Source organism: Gavialis gangeticus, unplaced genomic scaffold (assembly GCF_001723915.1).
Source record: "Gavialis gangeticus isolate Ggan-Ray unplaced genomic scaffold, GavGan_comp1, whole genome shotgun sequence".
NCBI classification, from domain to species: Eukaryota; Metazoa; Chordata; order Crocodylia; family Gavialidae; genus Gavialis; species Gavialis gangeticus.
In genome coordinates this window covers 13,969,627-13,985,756 of record NW_017728980.1, presented here as the reverse complement: position 1 = coordinate 13,985,756, position 16,130 = coordinate 13,969,627, and the positions used below count along the sequence as shown (strand labels likewise).

Here is a 16,130-nt window from a genome sequence, read left to right as displayed (position 1 = left end):
CCGGCACAGCACCCGCCACATCCCCCCGCCCTGACCTCCGCGCCCGCCCGTCGCCCGCCCCACCAGCGCGACACTGTCGCAACGCGCCGCAAAGCGTCGGGGGCGGGGCTTCCCCTCGCGAGCGGCCGCCGGCTGCGCAGCAAGCCGCGCCGCCGGGTCATGCCGGGTGACTTTAGTGCGCAGTAGATGGACTGCCCGTGGGTCATCAATTTGGTGCCGCTTGGCCTTACTGCGCAATACATGGGTTGTATGTGGGACATCTGTTTAGTGCTGCTCGGCTTCACTGTGCAGTAAACGGGCTACCGGCCGACGTGAGCAGTCCATTTACTGCGCGGTAGACTAGCTTACTCTGCAGTCAGCGCTCGCACATGCAGACAGTGACGCTTTAAGGTGCAGTGCACAGCAAAGCATCTCACGTAGACGCGGCCGATCTGGCCAAGGGGTAATATTCTTTCCTGACCCTGAACCCACCCTGGGTCTGACCCTGAGCACAGAGGCGAGATCGTGTGGCCAGGATGCCTGGGTTTGGCCCACTCGCCAGCCCAGCCTGGGCTGTAGCCAACACCCAATGCCTCTTCTTTAATGTGACAAAAGCGGTGTCCATGTCTTTATCTTTGTGCAGGTGGGCTTTTTGGTCGATTTGGGAGCTCAGAGACATTACCAGGGATCACTAGGTGGAAGTGGCTCTCGTGGATCCCAACCCAGTGCGTCTGAGGGAGGCTTACAAACACCCTGAAACACATCCCCCCACTCAAAAGGATTCATTAGACTCAGTTTGCAAACTTCAGTTTATTGAGACTATTTTTTCTTGGTCCACAAATCCAGAATACATCCAAGTCAGATAGGCTGAGGTCTTTGATGTACAGGTAAAGCTCAGTCCTCAGTGCTGTTGGGCAGGGAGGCTGAGAAGAACTGTCTTTTTAAAAAGCGATGAATGCAAACTTCGTAGTTTCTATGAAAATAGAACTTTACATATAGCGCATATGTTAAATAATCAACTTACAGTCTTAAGGAAACCAGAAAGCAGCTTTGAAGAAAGGGCAGAAATAAACATAGAAGCAAAGGAAAACATTTCAAATTCAGGTCCAAGGGCCTGAGTCGGATCCCATGTACCCTGGTCTAAATCAGGAATAAAATCACCAAAGTCAGTCTTGTAGCGGGTGAGTCTGGCCCAGGTATTTCTATTATTGTTTGCCCATGGTGTTATGAACGGCTACAGGTCGGGTGGTTTCCCAGCTACCTTGGATCCCTTCCAGTTCATGCAAAGATAGGAAACCTAGAGACAACTGCAAAGTCATTGCAGGAACCAAATGACCTGGACTTACACATGTTACAGCCCCTGTAAGGGTGGAGAACGAGGCATAATCCAAGCCTTTAGGCTCCATGTCAGAAGTACTAATGTGTCTGCTTTTGGCTTCATACAGCTAACTGCCAGTGATTTTTTGGGTCACCCATGAGCAGGATGCCAATAACTAAGGGGTTTGAACTCAGAAGTCACCTGTTGCAGACATCAAAGCTGACAAGGCATGTCAAAGCTGTCTGGGGGACAGGTGGAAAGAATAAAATCATCTCCCAGGACCTGCATGACCAGCAGCAGTCGAGGTCCCCTCGCTGTGCTACCCCAGCCCTAAGGGTCCTGATGGGAATGCGAGACAGTAACTGTCTCCAGCCTGATTCAGCCCTAGGTCTCTCTTGGGACTGCCAACAGGGAATAAAGACAGCAGCTGTGACCACTGTTAGTGATCTAGACAGCCATCCACGAGGAACCAGACTGAGATTCCCAACTCTCTCCTCTTAGAGCACCCACCAGCCACTGCTAGGGTGGTAACGGAGGGTCCCTCCTGAACTAGACCGCAGGTGAAAGGCTTGACCGCATCTGATATCCGGTCCTTCAGAATGCGACTTGAACACTGCTCATTTCTGAGCAGCGCAAAGGGTTTCTAGGGTCCGTGTATGGAGGCCTATGAACAATTACTGTTTCTGTTGTCAGTATAAAATAGGTAAGTGCTACCTAAGCATCCAACTCTCACAGAAATAAAATGGGTCAAGTAAAACTTGAATAAAGAGACATTCAAGATCAATTGCAATTGAAATACAACAATGAATTTCAGTCCAATAACCCCATGCTGTCTTATAGCAATCCACGAAGATTCATGCAAAAGAGAAACGGCTGATTTCGCAGGAGGAAGAGAACCTATTCCTTTCCAGGACAGACCTGGTTTTCCTCCTACCAATGAACGTTCCCAAATTCTGATAACGTGACTGCTGTTTGTGGCAAGAAAGAGTTTGTGTAAATCACCCTACGAAACTGTACAGAGCAACAATGGCCTAACAGCCGACTCGTGTCCTATCAGTGCGGGAGCAGAGCAGAAAGGCATCCAAGCTTGTCCCATATGTAGAGGGAGCGAAGTGATAAATGAAATGCTGTTACTGTGTGTACAGCAACTGGTGAAATACAAAAACATTAGGGACTAGTTGGACTTTCATAGTAAAATAAAGCTAGTTATGGAGCCCACTGTATAGTACTAACAGGAGCCTGTAAAACATCTCAGTGTCCTCTAGAAAATGAGTAAAATACAGTACAGTAAGTGTGGAAATATCTAGAAGGTACTTGCACGGGTATAAAAATAGACACAGTCCTCAGACAACAATGTAAACTGGTACAAAATAATTCCAAAAAACAGGAACGAGTTTACAAAAGGACATGTTAATATAAAACAACAAACCCAGGTTTCCTTCATGTCCCAGCCTCCCACGCAGGACACAGACGCATGCACCCCAAGGGTGAGGCCCACGTACCAGAGGTGAACCGACAAAGCCTTGGCTCACTGTTTGACTTTATCAGTCAGGAGCGTCTGCTGCAGCCAGCTGTGCAGAAGTCTGGCTGCCTGACATGTTTGTGAGGGCAGAGTCTGGCAGTGCAGTGAAAAAAGCTGAAGCCCTAAGAGACTTTGGGGTGCGCGACTTCCCAACCAACCGCTTCTAGCTCCCCAGTGGAGAAGGCATGCAGAGGAATGGGGCTGCTGCTCACATCTGTCCTGCCACTGGTGAGTTGCTTTATAGCCCAACTAGTCAGTGACCACCAGGTTCACATGGATGCACCAACGCGCCACTGCTTAGTCCTGAAAGAAACAGCCCTGCTGGGTCTCCTGGGGGAGTAGATGACATGATCTGTCTGCCTAGCTGGAGAAAGGTAAGTGCAGGAATGGTGATAGCTTTAGGGAAAAGGAGGCAGTGAAGGAAGAGGCAGAAGTGCCAGAGCCAGGGCAGGTCCTGGGCCCTCCCCCAGAACAAAATCCATCACCACTAAGGAAGCACCTTTGTTCCCAGGGCAACAAAGCAAGAAGCACAGACGAGCGCAGAGGCGAGTACAGGTTGGAGGGAGAACAGGAGAAGCAAGTCTGGGAAGCAGAAGCCTGTGTTTGGGAACAGGGGCAGCCTTGCTGGTCTTTGCCTTGTATCGCAGGCAGTGCTGCCCAGCAGATGCCCTCCTCGGGATGCCAGGTTCCTGGAGCAAGAAGCCACGCAATTCCCTGGGTGGGGGGCAGGATTCTGCCTCTTCAGCACATGCTCTGGGACTGGCTTTGGCTGGTCATACCCTCTGGTATGTCGAATCTAGCAGCATCTTCTGGTTCATAAGGACAGAGCTTCATGTCTTAGCCACGAGTGCAGGTTCACGTAATACTGTATGCCAGAGATCAGAGTGGACATGTCCAGATGTCAAACAGCAGCAGGCATTTTGGGAATGCAGAGACAGGGGAAGAGAGAACCACATCATTAAGGCCTTCAGGGTTTTGTCAACAGCACAAAGCAAGATGATTCCTTCCCACAAACCTGTCATTTCAGTCTCACACCACTGTCTGCATTTGGCCATGGGAAGTGAGATGCCAGGCTTCCTCGCACGCAAAAACCTGTTTTACCCGTCATTTGCAGAGAAGTCCTCTCTTTTGGCAGCTTGCATTGGATGCATCCCAGCTCACGCTCTTTTTGGTCATTGTATCTGGACATAGCAGCCACTTACAGGTGCCCACAATAACACCACCTAGGAGTTAGTTAATTCTCCCCATTATCTTCTTCCACCCAGGCCACAATTTTCCCCTCCCACCCAGGAATGATGTCATCATCATGGAAAACCTGTAGAAAAAGCAGAGGAGCTGGTCATTTCAGAGCTGAAGCATCTCTTCGTCCTGGGCAAGGGGCACCACAGAAGGAAGCATGAGCTGAGTGCTTCTTCCTAGCTCATATTCCACCACACAAACCACAGAACAACACATCACCTGGCATTTATACAAGACTTCATGTTCCCAAAGGGCTTTAGAAGCAGCAGTTCTGCTTCCCTTCTCAACCCCACTGGGAAAAGCAAGGGCTATTATCCCCAAGTTAATAACAGTGAAAATAAGATACAAAGTCCCATGGGGGGTCAGTATGAAAACTGGGGAACCTGCTGAATCCCACCCTGGGTTCAGAGCATTAGATAGCACTGTGTTTGGAGAGACTGGTCCTGATGCACTTTAAATGTGTTCCTGCAATGGGGTACATTACTCTCCATTGGGGCACGTCTGTGATCACATTCACGTCACCACTCTGAATGAAACAAAGAGCCCCATTTTGGCTCCTTACCTGGGGGCTAGAATCCCCTGAACTGTGGCTCTGGGAATATGACAGTTTGCTCTGCCGCAAGTCAGAGATTTCACTCCCTTGGGAACTGAATGTGTCGGGGTGGCCAAGCCACTGCTGCAGCTGCATACCCATATACAAACCACAATCACAGCTGCGCAGCCACACATACCTCCTCCTTGACGGTGCCAAACTCTGGATCCAGGGCTTTGAAGTGGTACCGGTGGGTTCCTTCCCGATCAATAGCTGCCTTAAAGTCCTTCAGAGTCACTTCACCTAACCTGCAAGATAAGAGTCAAAGCTATTCTCCTCAGCAGTTTGGGCCACAGGATTAAGATCAGGTGTGTAGATGCAACTGTCACTAGCATGTGCCTGGCTGTCAAGCAACTTACTTGATGACAGCACGAGGACACCCCTCCAACAGCATGAAGCATGTGATCAGGGATCAGAACGGTGTTTCTTATTTACAGAAAACAATCCCCTCCTGACCCTTGTTTCCTATTTGTACTGCCACCAAGAGCTGCTTTTTCATCAGATGGCAGAGTCCTGCATTGCATGGTTTATGTCCTGCTAAAGCAAAACTGCCTGGCTGCTGCCCGCTAGAATCCTCTTAAACCTGGGGCTTTACATGCACAAACTCAATACACACGCATCAGGCGTGGGACAGCTCAGGGATCTCCGGACAAAAATGACAAACGCACAATTCTGGGCTGTTTTTGTGTCCTTGCTTCCCCTGTGCAACGAGATAAGATTAAGGGATGGGGAATGTGGTTTGGTGGCTGAACCTGCCCTGGATGGAGGAAATTGGTGTCTCTCTCTCACAACTCCATTAGTATCCACATCAGCACAGGAAAGCCGGGCCTCACCTCTTTGGTATGTTGACCATAAAGGGAGTGAGTGAGCGATCTGTGAAGTAGAGCACTTTGGTGCAGGCACTGCTGCTCATCGTGGGCGTGCTGTGAGAGTGAGGCAGTTCTGCAGACAGAGAAACACAGAGTGTGTCACTGCTGCCTGGGAAAAGCACGGCATCCTCCCACCCCCTCATGCCAGTGTGTTCTCAGCATCCTCTCCGAACAGGACTGGAGGAGACAGACTTGGGAAAGACCCACTCAGTGCTGGTGGAGTCCCTCTCACTGCAAAGGGTGGGCAATTTCCCTGTGCAAGAAAACAAGGTGCTGCAGGGTAGGGTTATTGGTGCAGGATAACACTGCTGGTCTGGAGGAATTCCTTAGAGCAGCTCCCTTGGGTGACTCAGAGCTCAGCCCGCTCGGGGCAGGCATTGCAGCCTACATCCCAGACGCTCTGCCCAATGCTCCTGTAGGGAGTAGAGACCGCCAGCCCTGTTCTGGAAGAGTCACCAGCTGAATGTTGCCACCTGCTACAGCTCGTGCTGAGGGGAGGAAGACAGAAAAGGCAGCTATCATTCTCCTTGTCCACATTCACAGCTAGGGGATCGGAGCAGTCACTGCTCGTTGCCTCCATCAGGAGAGGCTGGGTACTTCCTTTGACTCAGCCCTACTTGCTCAGAAAGATGTAGCCTGCACCCATGCCTGCTGCATGGAGCAAGGAGGGGTTTGACCTTGTGGGCTGCTGGTCTTTTCTCCCTCTGGCTGCTCCCCTGCCCTCCCCATTCCTGCAATGCAGGTGTGTCTGTCCCAAAGGCCCCAGGGTGTGTCTCTGGGTTTTGCCCTTTATGGTAGAAAGCAAGCAAGTCAGAGATCTGGACACTCATCCCAAAGCTGCTGGTTTAGCAAGTTCTTGTCACCATCACTGAGCTCTGCACACCCAAATCCTTTCGAGCTCGGGGCTGCTGGGGCCTATATAATCTGGCTGCTTTAGGATAGTGGATGGAGCCTGTGGGGACTTTGGGAGGAGGGGAAGAGGTGTAGTTCTCAGCACCAGACACATGACACAGGCTGCTATGGGAGCTGGAGCTTCCGCGCCAAGAGGAAAGGGAACCCAGCGACTCCTCAGTGGACCCACCTGGGGCTGCCTCTTTGAATCAATAATCCCTTTGCTCCCAGCTCCCTTCTCCATCCCCTGCAGAAGCTCTCCTGGGCTCAGGCCCTGTAGTGCAGGTAAAGGGTGGGACCCGCCTTCTCTCCCCCACCCCTGTGGGTCACTCTGCCAATCAACGCATTCACCCTTTACCAACATTTTCCACATTACAGCTGCCAGCACCCCAGACAAGCTGCCCCCAGGCAAGGGGGATGGGAACCCCTGCTGCTTCCAGCCAGGCCAAGTCACTGTGAGAAACTCCTGTATTATTCAGCATACATTAAACCACTCAGGGCCTTGTTACACATTCATTTTAAGTGGCTCACAGAGCTCTTAACCCCTAGATAGCCCACACTAAACACATGAAACTAGTTTTAAGCACCCTTTAGGTAGTTTAAAGTTATGCCACTCCAGCCTAAGATTATCTCTGATCCCTGCTTCCCAGCTGGTGTTATACTGACATGCAGCTACTCAAGGCTACGGCTTAGTGGGAACACCCCACTTGCCCCCACTCCCTTGCTGGCCCACATCAGGCCCACTGCACCCTACCATGTGCCCTGTCCCCCCATCCTCCATCAACCCTGATTGGCCGACTGCCCCCCTGCTCCCCCAGAATGGGCCTGCCAGTCCCACCCTCCTGCACCCCAAATCCCCACTCACTGCCCCTGCTCCCCTCCCAGCTTATTTTTGGCTGCTGATGCTGTCCCAGGGGAGCAGGCAGGGAAGGCAAACCCCCCCTATCCAGCTGCCACTGTCATCACTGCTCTCTGAGCTGGGCTCAGCCTGGAGAAGAGTGGTCAGCAGCAGCGGTGGGCATCAGGTGAAAGCATTTTTCCTTCCCTGCCTGTTCCCCCAGGATAGCGCTAGCAGCCGAAAGCAACCTGAGGGAGTGGGGGGGCAGGGGAGAGGGCCCTGGGGGCAGGGCAGGGGGGACACCCCAAGGGGCAGGAGGGAAACCCAGAATGGGAGGGGGGGCAGGGAGTCCTCCAGGCCCCTGCCTGCTCGAACATGTGACTGCTCCAAACTCCAGCTAGCACTAACCCCATCAACACTTGAGCAGCTCAAAGTGCCACGTCTGACCCCAGGGCTGGGAGCAGACGAAATGGAGCCGGCACTGCTAATTGCAGACGCTAGAGGGCACGGCGCTGACACGGTCTATGCCGACTCTGAGATCACCTGGGATAACACCAGGCTTTTCTTGATTCCAAGAGAACTATTAACCACTATTATTAATGGTGACATATGTGGTGGTGGTGGCACCCAGAGGCCACCAGGCTCCCCCAGTGAGGGTGCAGACAGGGTCCCAGCTCCCTAGCCCTTCCGATATAGACTGTGAGGCAAGTGGCCAAAGGAGTGAGGAAGGAGAGAACAGCACCAAGTGGGGGACAGAGCGGGGCTTGGCCTGTGCCGTTTCGCTGCAGGGGGTCCAGGCAGTGGGCTCTGTCTATAAAACCTCTGAGCCAGGAAGGGGTGGGATGAAATGCACTCACTGGAGTTGGGAGGCCAGGAGTCCCGATATTCATTGGCTGCTCTGCTTGCCGGTGACTTCCCTCGAACCTAGGGAGACAGCCAAGAGAGTGAGGGCAGGGGGCCAGGCCCCGAGACCTCCCGACGCCGAGAAAGAGCTGACGGGGGAAAGAACTGTCATGTAGCTCGGTGAAAAGGCACCTTCTTCCTACACACAGACACGTGCATGCGCATGCACAACCCAAACAGCCAAAACACAGCCAGGCCCCCAGCGTCCCCAGGTTCTCACTCAGATTCCCCCTCTCCCCCCCACAGGACTTTAAAATGTATAAAACTGAAGTGAAGAGCTCAGGTTTTCTACAGCCTCCCCTGAAGTCCAGAGATAAAACATGCCACCATCTATGGTCCTTCACTGAGATTCAACAAGCTCTGTGGGGATGGAGAGTCCTAGAGAGTCAAGGCACTGCTTCGCCACACTTTTTGCAGGCATGAAACCAACTCTCTGATTAAAAGGTCACTGAGAAAACAACAGATGGGCTGGGCTGATTAACCCCCCTGCTGTGGCTCCTGCTCCTGGGGAGGACAGATAAGCCCTGTGTAGCTATATGGTTAGCAGGTGTCTGCTTCAAATTCCTGCCAGCTGGCAAGACAGAGCCCAGGGAGCAGCTTGGGGCCCTCAGCAGCTTTGCAGCGCTCTGCTGAGATTAACCACTTAACCCTCACAGCCTGCAGAAGGGGAAACAGAGGCACAAAGAGGTGAAGGGACTTTCCAAAGGTCATGCAGCAAGTCAGCGAGAGCTAGGAACAGGGCCCAGGAGTCCTGACTCAGAGCCCCCTGCTTTAGCAAATAGACTAGGTTAGGCCACTTCACAGGAGTACGGGGAGCCCATCTTGACATCTAACCTCCAGAGAGAAGCCATGAGACCAGAGACATGAGGTGCTGTAACGAAGCACCATCTGCTCCACCCATGGCTTCTGCAGGGCTGGTGGGGCCCCTGGGATCCCTCCATCTGCCTCAATTCAGACTTCTTCAAGATTTGGTGAGCAGAGCCATCCCATGAGCAGCCCATGTCAAAGAGAGATGCTAGGGGGTGGAGGTCTCCCTGGCAGACATCTTGAAGAGCCGAGTGGGGAAGATGTCAAGTTCACTGGGGAGTGTTTACCCTTCTCTCTTGCCTCTTCTGCATCTCCATGCGGTGCAGCCTCTCCATCAGGCTGGAGATGCCCTGCTCCAGGCTGTCGATGGTGTGATGCTGCGGGTCATGACCGCTGAAACTGTTGCGCAAGCTGCGGAGAGCATCGCGCACCAGCTGCAGGTCATTTGTCTGCCCAAGAGACCAGAAGTCAGGCAAAATGCGAACCAGGAGCTCAGGGTAAATCCTTACTTCCCAACCCACATTCCTTCTGGGCATGACAGCTTCTCCCAGACACTGAAGTCTACCCTCCAAGGCAGGCAGCTGCCAGGGAAGGGTGATGAATAGCCCCCGAGATGGCTCTAGGTACGCACCACAAAACCTACCCCTCTGTGGGCTGTGGGGGCAGCTACTTTGCTTGCTGGCTGCAGAAAGCCGTTGCTCTGGGTGCTGTGATTGCTGTAGCCCATCACCTGTTGCAAGGAGAAACAACTATAATGCAGGGCACTGAACATTTCAGGACTTTCCTGCAGGGGACTCCGAAGTGCCAACCCCAGATCTGCAAGAGGGCGGAAAGCAAGGATACAGCAACATCCCGCACGTCACACTCCTTCGCTAGGGAACACCCCTGCACCTCAGGATCTGGGCAAGGCTCATGAATCCTGTTTTATGGACAGGGAAACTGAGGCAGAGATAGGAAGTGACCTGACACATGGTCCAAAAGACTCTTCAGGTCCACTGCAAGGAGACATGGTTCTTGCTGGTGGCCAGCTCTGCTATCTCAGTGACTGGTCAGTAGGAGCAGATGGGGGTAAGAAGATGGGCCCTGGTCTAGCCATTAGACTGTGTTAGCATTAGAGGTAGGATTGAAACCCAGGAACACCTGGTTCCCAGACCCCAGGGCTCAGCCATCTGTGACTGTGGTGGAGGAAGCTGAGTAAAACCGAACTCCCTCTAGAGTGCTTTGGTCAAGCTGCTCCAGCTGGGGCGCGCTCTGGAGCTCAGCTGCTCTGGTCAGAGAGCAGTCTCCCAGGAGCTCAAATGACAGCACTGCGTCAAGCCTGGTCTGTCTGGGACAACGCAGGTGCCCAGGGGAGCTGGGTTGCCACAGAGTGCATTGGACTCAGGCTACACATTATCCAGGAACATCATCCCAAGAGCCTGATGCATTCCCATGGCTAGAGCATCACATACCTCCTCTGCTTCTCTCTTCATGCACTGGGCCAGCAGGGCTTCCTTGTGCTCCAACTCCCGCTCCAAATCTGCCTGCAAGGACAGCAGACTAGTCAGTGCACTGAGCCAACAGGGCACAGGGCAAAAGGCAAGCATGCGGGTTCTGTACCTGCTGGTAGCTGGCCTCGGAGAGCTGCCGGAGCATTTCATCCAACTTGGTCTGGTGCTGCTGCAAGTGGCGGTCCTTCTGGCCCAGCTCCTTCTGCAACACAGTGGAGGAAAACATGAGAAAGGCTCACCCTCACCTTCCCTGAGGGCAGGGAAGGGTTAAGGCTGGCAGAGCCCATCTGCTTTATACCCCACGCTCTATTTGGGTTTCTAAGTCTTGTTGGAAAAGGTCAGTCAGGTCCCTAGAGGCTGGAGCTTCGTAGACACCTATCATGCTCAGGGCTGTGGCAGCAGCCACAATGGCAGGACTCTCAGAAGACGCAGAGGATAATGAAATGAGACAGGCAGACAGGAAGTGTGGTGGGTGTGCAGCTGAGGGTTACACACTCAGCTAGCCTTCCACAGTGCAAGATACAATGCACACCACCCCGGTGACCCTGTGAACACCCCTTAGGGGCATGGCAGAGTCCCCAGGGGTCCAGCCCTCCCAGTCCTTCAGGCTGCGAGAGGCCAGGCTCAACGGATACCAGAGATATCACTTGTTATTCCTCTGTATTTCACTGCTTGACAAAGCAGGAAGCACACACAGAGACACAAAGGTTGGGAGAATAGAAAGGAAGAACGTTTCAGGCTCTCCTTGTCTCCAAGCTACTGGGTAATGAGGCCCCACCTGGGCAGGCAGCTTCGCTTACTTTGTATTCTCCCAAGAGCCGGTTCCTCTCTTCAACCTTCCTCTGCAGATCGACCTGCAGAAGCAGAATGTGGATGTGAGTTTTGTGTCCCAGGAAACCTTTCCAGAGCCATGTGGGGCACCTTTACAGAGTACGAGCTCCATATGAACAGCACGGGGCTGTTCCCCTCAATATGGCAACTCCCTCGCTTCCTTTGCCACTGCTGCCTCCCCAGTGCAGACTCTACCTACACGTGGCAGCTCCATCTGCCATGTACCATTTGCTGCCTCACAAAATGCATTAAGGAGCTTATTCATACAGCTCGTCCCTGCTTTGACTGAGGGTGAGGAGGGCCCTCGAGAAAGGGGAGGAGGAATGAGGAGTGGGGGAGGCCAGTGAGCCTGACAGCAGGCCATTTGGCTTGTGGCACGGTGGCTCCTTTACACAGCCCCGTAATTACTAATTCACCTGTCCCCCAGCCCCCAGGGCCAGATTGCAACCACAGCTCCACCCCTGATTATGGGAGCCTCTGCCCTCCAATTTCTGGGCCCTGCCACCTCCAGCACCAAGCCGTAGTGGCTGCCAGCAGCAAAAAGGCCTCACGTTCTGGTTGTGTAACTCCTCCTTGTCCATATTTGCTCTCAGCAGCTCCTGCTTGAGCTGAAGAACAGAAGCATCCTGCTGAGCCAGCCTCTGCTGCAGCGCATCCTGGGAAAACACATGTGTTATCATTAGTGCAGTGCCAGCAAGGTGCAAGGTGGAGGCTGGGACCCTGGTCTGAATCTAGTAGATAAAGCAGGGAAAATGCCAACCAACTAGGGATGTATTGTGCAGGCTGTGGCCCCAGGGTGAGCTCTCGCACGACAGCAGAAGCTGTGAAAGCATCTGCCCAAGTGAGCTGTTAGACCTTCCCCGGTGCTGCTGCATGCTGCTGAATTCCCTGTCAACACCCCAGCCAGCTGTCAGAGCTGGAGAGAGACGCTGTGCCTCTGCCTGAGCTCCCGCTTAAAAGACGCTGCCAAGATACCCGAGTGGAAGCAGCACCTGTGCATGTGAAGGTGCTTAATGGTGACCCAGAGCTCCTGCCCTCGCCGGCTGCCTGCCCCATCCGTGGGGGAGAAACAGGTAAATGTCAGTCAAGGGCACAAGGGCTTCACTCTAAGAAAGCTGAGCTTCCATCTGGTATCATCTGACAATGCAAATCCTGCCAGTGTGCATCTCCAAGCAGCCAGGATCCCTGCCTAAGTCACGGCTATTCTCTGCACCTTTCACTTCATGTTACTGAGAAGCTAAAAGCTCCATCTTGGACAGAGGGATGCACATGCACATGCACACACACACGGTGTGATGGGCACTTCTAAAAATACCTCATGCTCAGAAGCAGATTAGTAAAGTACTCATATATTAGAGGGAAATGCTGCACATGCAGGAAGTCAGACATGTCAAAAAGCTGCCCAGGCCATGGAGAGCAAATATCAGGAGTTTGTTTTGTTTTGTTTTGTTTTGTTTTGTTTTTAATGGAAAATTCTTCGTGTCCCAAGTCAAATCAGGCAAATCAATTCCAAATCCGTGAGTCATGCAAGAACCGTATGTGGCCCTGCTACCAGCACGCATCCTCCACCCCCGCCTGGGGCTTCAGGTGCTTCCAAATCCTTTGGCAGGCATCCTACATGCAAGTCCAAGCCCAGAGGCTTGGGGTTCGGATGCCCCCGAGTTTCACTTGCCCTCAGCCATATGGCTGCAGGAGCAAGCTACTCCCATTTCCATAAAGTCAGCGTGTAGCCAAGATCCCCCCACTTGGTGTCAAAGTGGGAGTTTAACTATGAAGCTCTCATAAGGAGTTCTGTCCACTGTGTAGAGCACCCTCCACTACACAGCGCCATTTTAATTGCATTACATCAGTCAGGGTACTGCCCCTGCCATGTTCATGGTTTTCCCCTGCCAGTGGGAAAACCACCCTGGGCGGTTGTGGTATTTCTCTTGAGGAAGCCAGTCAGCTCTGCCAACACAGCAGTGCTTCTTCTCATTTCCTGAGCCCTCCCCAGTGCCTGAAAGAGACAGAGAGGTATAATGTTGCCCCTACTCCTCTCCTTCTGCACTGTGACAGGCTCCTCAGTTTTACTTTGGAAACCACGATTCATCTTCTCTCCTCTCACCTTTATTCCCTGGAGGTTTCGAGCTTCTTGTTTGTATTTCAGCAGCTCCTTCTGCAAATCCAACACAATCTGATTAAATCAGCATCACAATACCCCTCCGGGAACATGCACTGGACCGCTGGACACCCCTGCTGGAATAATGCAAACTCCACCTTCTCCCGTGGATCCAGAAGCACATCAGACTCCAGCCCATTGCAATGAATCTAAGGCAGAGCAGCCCCCTAAGCTCTTTATATCAAACAGCACATGAGAAAAGCTGTGAATCCCCCAAGTCTTCTCCTCAGGGCAGCAACAACTCTTGCAGTGTTAGTGCTGGGCCCAGAGCCAACTTCAGCACAGTGCGCAAGTAAGACCAGCTTGACACAGGAAGAGCTCTTCTCAGCTGCTTTTATCTTCCACTCGAAAGCCTGCTTCCATTCAGACATGGCCAGAAATATAACAATTGCCCTGGATAAAGTTTTGGAAATGGAGCACAAGGCTCTCAAGAGAAAGTCTTTGGCACCATGAGCACACAGGGGTCTCCTCAGGGCTCAATTCAATTCAAATATTTTCTGGCTATTTGTTTTTATGGAGAGTGAGGTTCACAGCATTGCTGGGAAGCAAACTGGGAGAGGGAACATGCACCAGGCTTCACCCTAGGCTGTGTTACAACAGGAGGGTTTGCAAAATGACAGTTCAACAACTCAGTGCTTAACCATCACAGTAATGAAGGGTTCTCCCCATCTGAGAATCTCAAAGCATTTTGCAAAGCCAATTCATTTGTTCTCACAGCCCCTGGCAGGCAGGTGTCCTCCCACTTTTTTCTGTTTGAATGGCTGATCTAACCTGAGGCAGAGAGCAGTGACAACACTCCCCCTTCCCCACACTCCCCCTGCACAACAGCAGCACTGGGAATAGCACTGGAGAGGAGTGTCGCCACCTCCAGAACAAGAAAGCTGCAAGATGCAGACAGAAGTGTCACCCCCAGCCTGGCCACCATGCCATCTGCCCATGCCTGACTCCTGCTCACCTTCAAGTCTTGATTTTCCTCCATGCTCTGGTCCAGCCGACTTCGGATTATAACCTGAAAGCAAAAAAACTGCAATGATTACCCTGTCTGGCTGGGCGGTGCACAGAGCTGACTGAAAATGGATTGTAAGGTACAAGCCCGTGCTTACCAGCTGCTCCTCTGGGCAGGCTCCATGTTCACAAAGGACAAAGGATGCCTCTTGCTCGTCCTCAGGTAAAGACCCATTGAGCAGCAAAGCCTGAGCAACAACAAAGGACCCCCTGTCAGGTGATATTGTGGGAGGGCACAGGGAGAAATTCAATCCCTCTCCACAGCTTTGGCTGGCAGCATTTCACACCAGGCCAAAATTAACAGCCTGGAAACAATTTTTTCTATCATTTCTTCTAACTTAGCACTACAAAAGCCTTGGGATTTTCTGGAAGAAGCAGAAGACACCAGACTGTCCCCATGAAGAGATCCCCGCTGTTGGTGAGAGTGTCCCAACACCATGCAGACAAGCTGCACCAAGCATGGGCAGCACCTTGGCAATTTTTATGATTCGAGCTTGCGCTGGGTTTTATTATGAGCCGCACAATGTCGTCCCTGAGGGACAGCCAACGTGTGTGAAAGCTGGAGGCGAGATGCTGAAGGCCCAGCAGAGATGTGCCACAAGAGACTTTTCTTCTGGGGACTAGTTTGAAGTGTTCCCAATAAATATAAAAGATATCAGATTCACCCAAAGAACCTTGTCTACCCAATAAATTCATAGATTCATAGATTCATAGATTAAGGGTCGGAAGGGACCTAGTAGATCTTCTAGCCCGACCCCCCACCAGGGCAGGAGAACAACAAAAAACCCCAAAAAGAGAAACGGGACTCAAATGAGTCCAGCCCAGCTGTCTTTTAAATATGTCTTTTAAAAACCAACCAATTTAAAAACCAACCAATTTAAAAATTAGACTTTTAAAAACCAACCCAGGCTTCTTAGTGCTGGGCATCCCACTTTGCAAAAGTGCTGGAAAGCAGAACACCAAGCCTCAGATATGCTTGTTCCAAAAATGCCCTGCTGTTAACACCTGCTAGCTCACCTGTGCCTACACGCGGAAGTGGATCCATTATTAGTGGCTTTCAGTAGCTTTCCCCATTGGTGTGGAAAGGAGTCACCATGAAAGTGGAATCAAGGCATTTTTGCTTCCTGTGCCTTTCCAGGGAGCATGATAGTGATGCAATCCCAGGCTTTTTAAAGGGATTTAGATGTGGGCCTTTTTGGAATAGCACATCCTGTCCAGGTGCAGGGAGCTGACCCAAACGACCCTAGTTTTATGCCTAGCTCCCACTGATCCCAACAGGACTCAGGTGCCTCAATACCTTTAAAAACAGGAGTTTTGGCAGAACCACAGCCTGGCACAGACCATTCCCCTTGCGCAAACCAGCTCCAACCACAGTCCTAGAGCCAGGACTGGAATTCTGCACCGCTCTGGGCAAGATGCAGAGAGGGCTGTAGAAATGCTGTGCAAGATGTCATGTTGAGGGGGAGGGAGGGTCCTCATCACAGAGAAGGAGCATCTTAAGCTCTGCTGCTGAGCATGGGGAAGGCACCTACACACCGGGGAGCAGCATGTGATTAACCTTTCCAGCATATCCAGACAGATGCTCGTGCACCTGCAAACAAGGAAGAACCTGTGTAAAACTCAGCTGGCCGGTCCTGAGGAGGGAACACGCTGCAGCGGGGACAGGAGGTGTGAACAGGTCACAGTGC

The 16,130-nt window shown here is 52.2% G+C and overlaps 1 protein-coding gene across 4 annotated transcripts in view; it reads right to left on the bottom strand.

Moving 5' to 3' along the window:
• Positions 1-770: 770 nt before the first annotated feature.
• DIXDC1 (DIX domain containing 1) overlaps positions 771-16,130 on the bottom strand; it is an 81,797-nt gene continuing 66,437 nt past the window's right edge. For 3 of the 4 annotated variants that reach the window (XM_019510556.1, XM_019510564.1, XM_019510582.1), the window contains 13 exons: positions 14,541-14,630; positions 14,393-14,446; positions 13,384-13,434; positions 11,831-11,935; positions 11,249-11,302; positions 10,558-10,650; positions 10,410-10,481; positions 9,602-9,688; positions 9,246-9,407; positions 8,106-8,172; positions 5,484-5,592; positions 4,790-4,898; positions 771-4,134 (listed from right to left, as the gene is read on the bottom strand). In XM_019510556.1, the coding sequence (XP_019366101.1) occupies positions 4,054-4,134; positions 4,790-4,898; positions 5,484-5,592; positions 8,106-8,172; positions 9,246-9,407; positions 9,602-9,688; positions 10,410-10,481; positions 10,558-10,650; positions 11,249-11,302; positions 11,831-11,935; positions 13,384-13,434; positions 14,393-14,446; positions 14,541-14,630 (1,134 nt within the window). In that variant the 3' untranslated portion in view covers positions 771-4,053. The remainder of the gene's footprint in view (positions 4,135-4,789; positions 4,899-5,483; positions 5,593-8,105; positions 8,173-9,245; positions 9,408-9,601; positions 9,689-10,409; positions 10,482-10,557; positions 10,651-11,248; positions 11,303-11,830; positions 11,936-13,383; positions 13,435-14,392; positions 14,447-14,540; positions 14,631-16,130) is intronic. The other variant, XM_019510574.1, reaches the window with a different exon arrangement.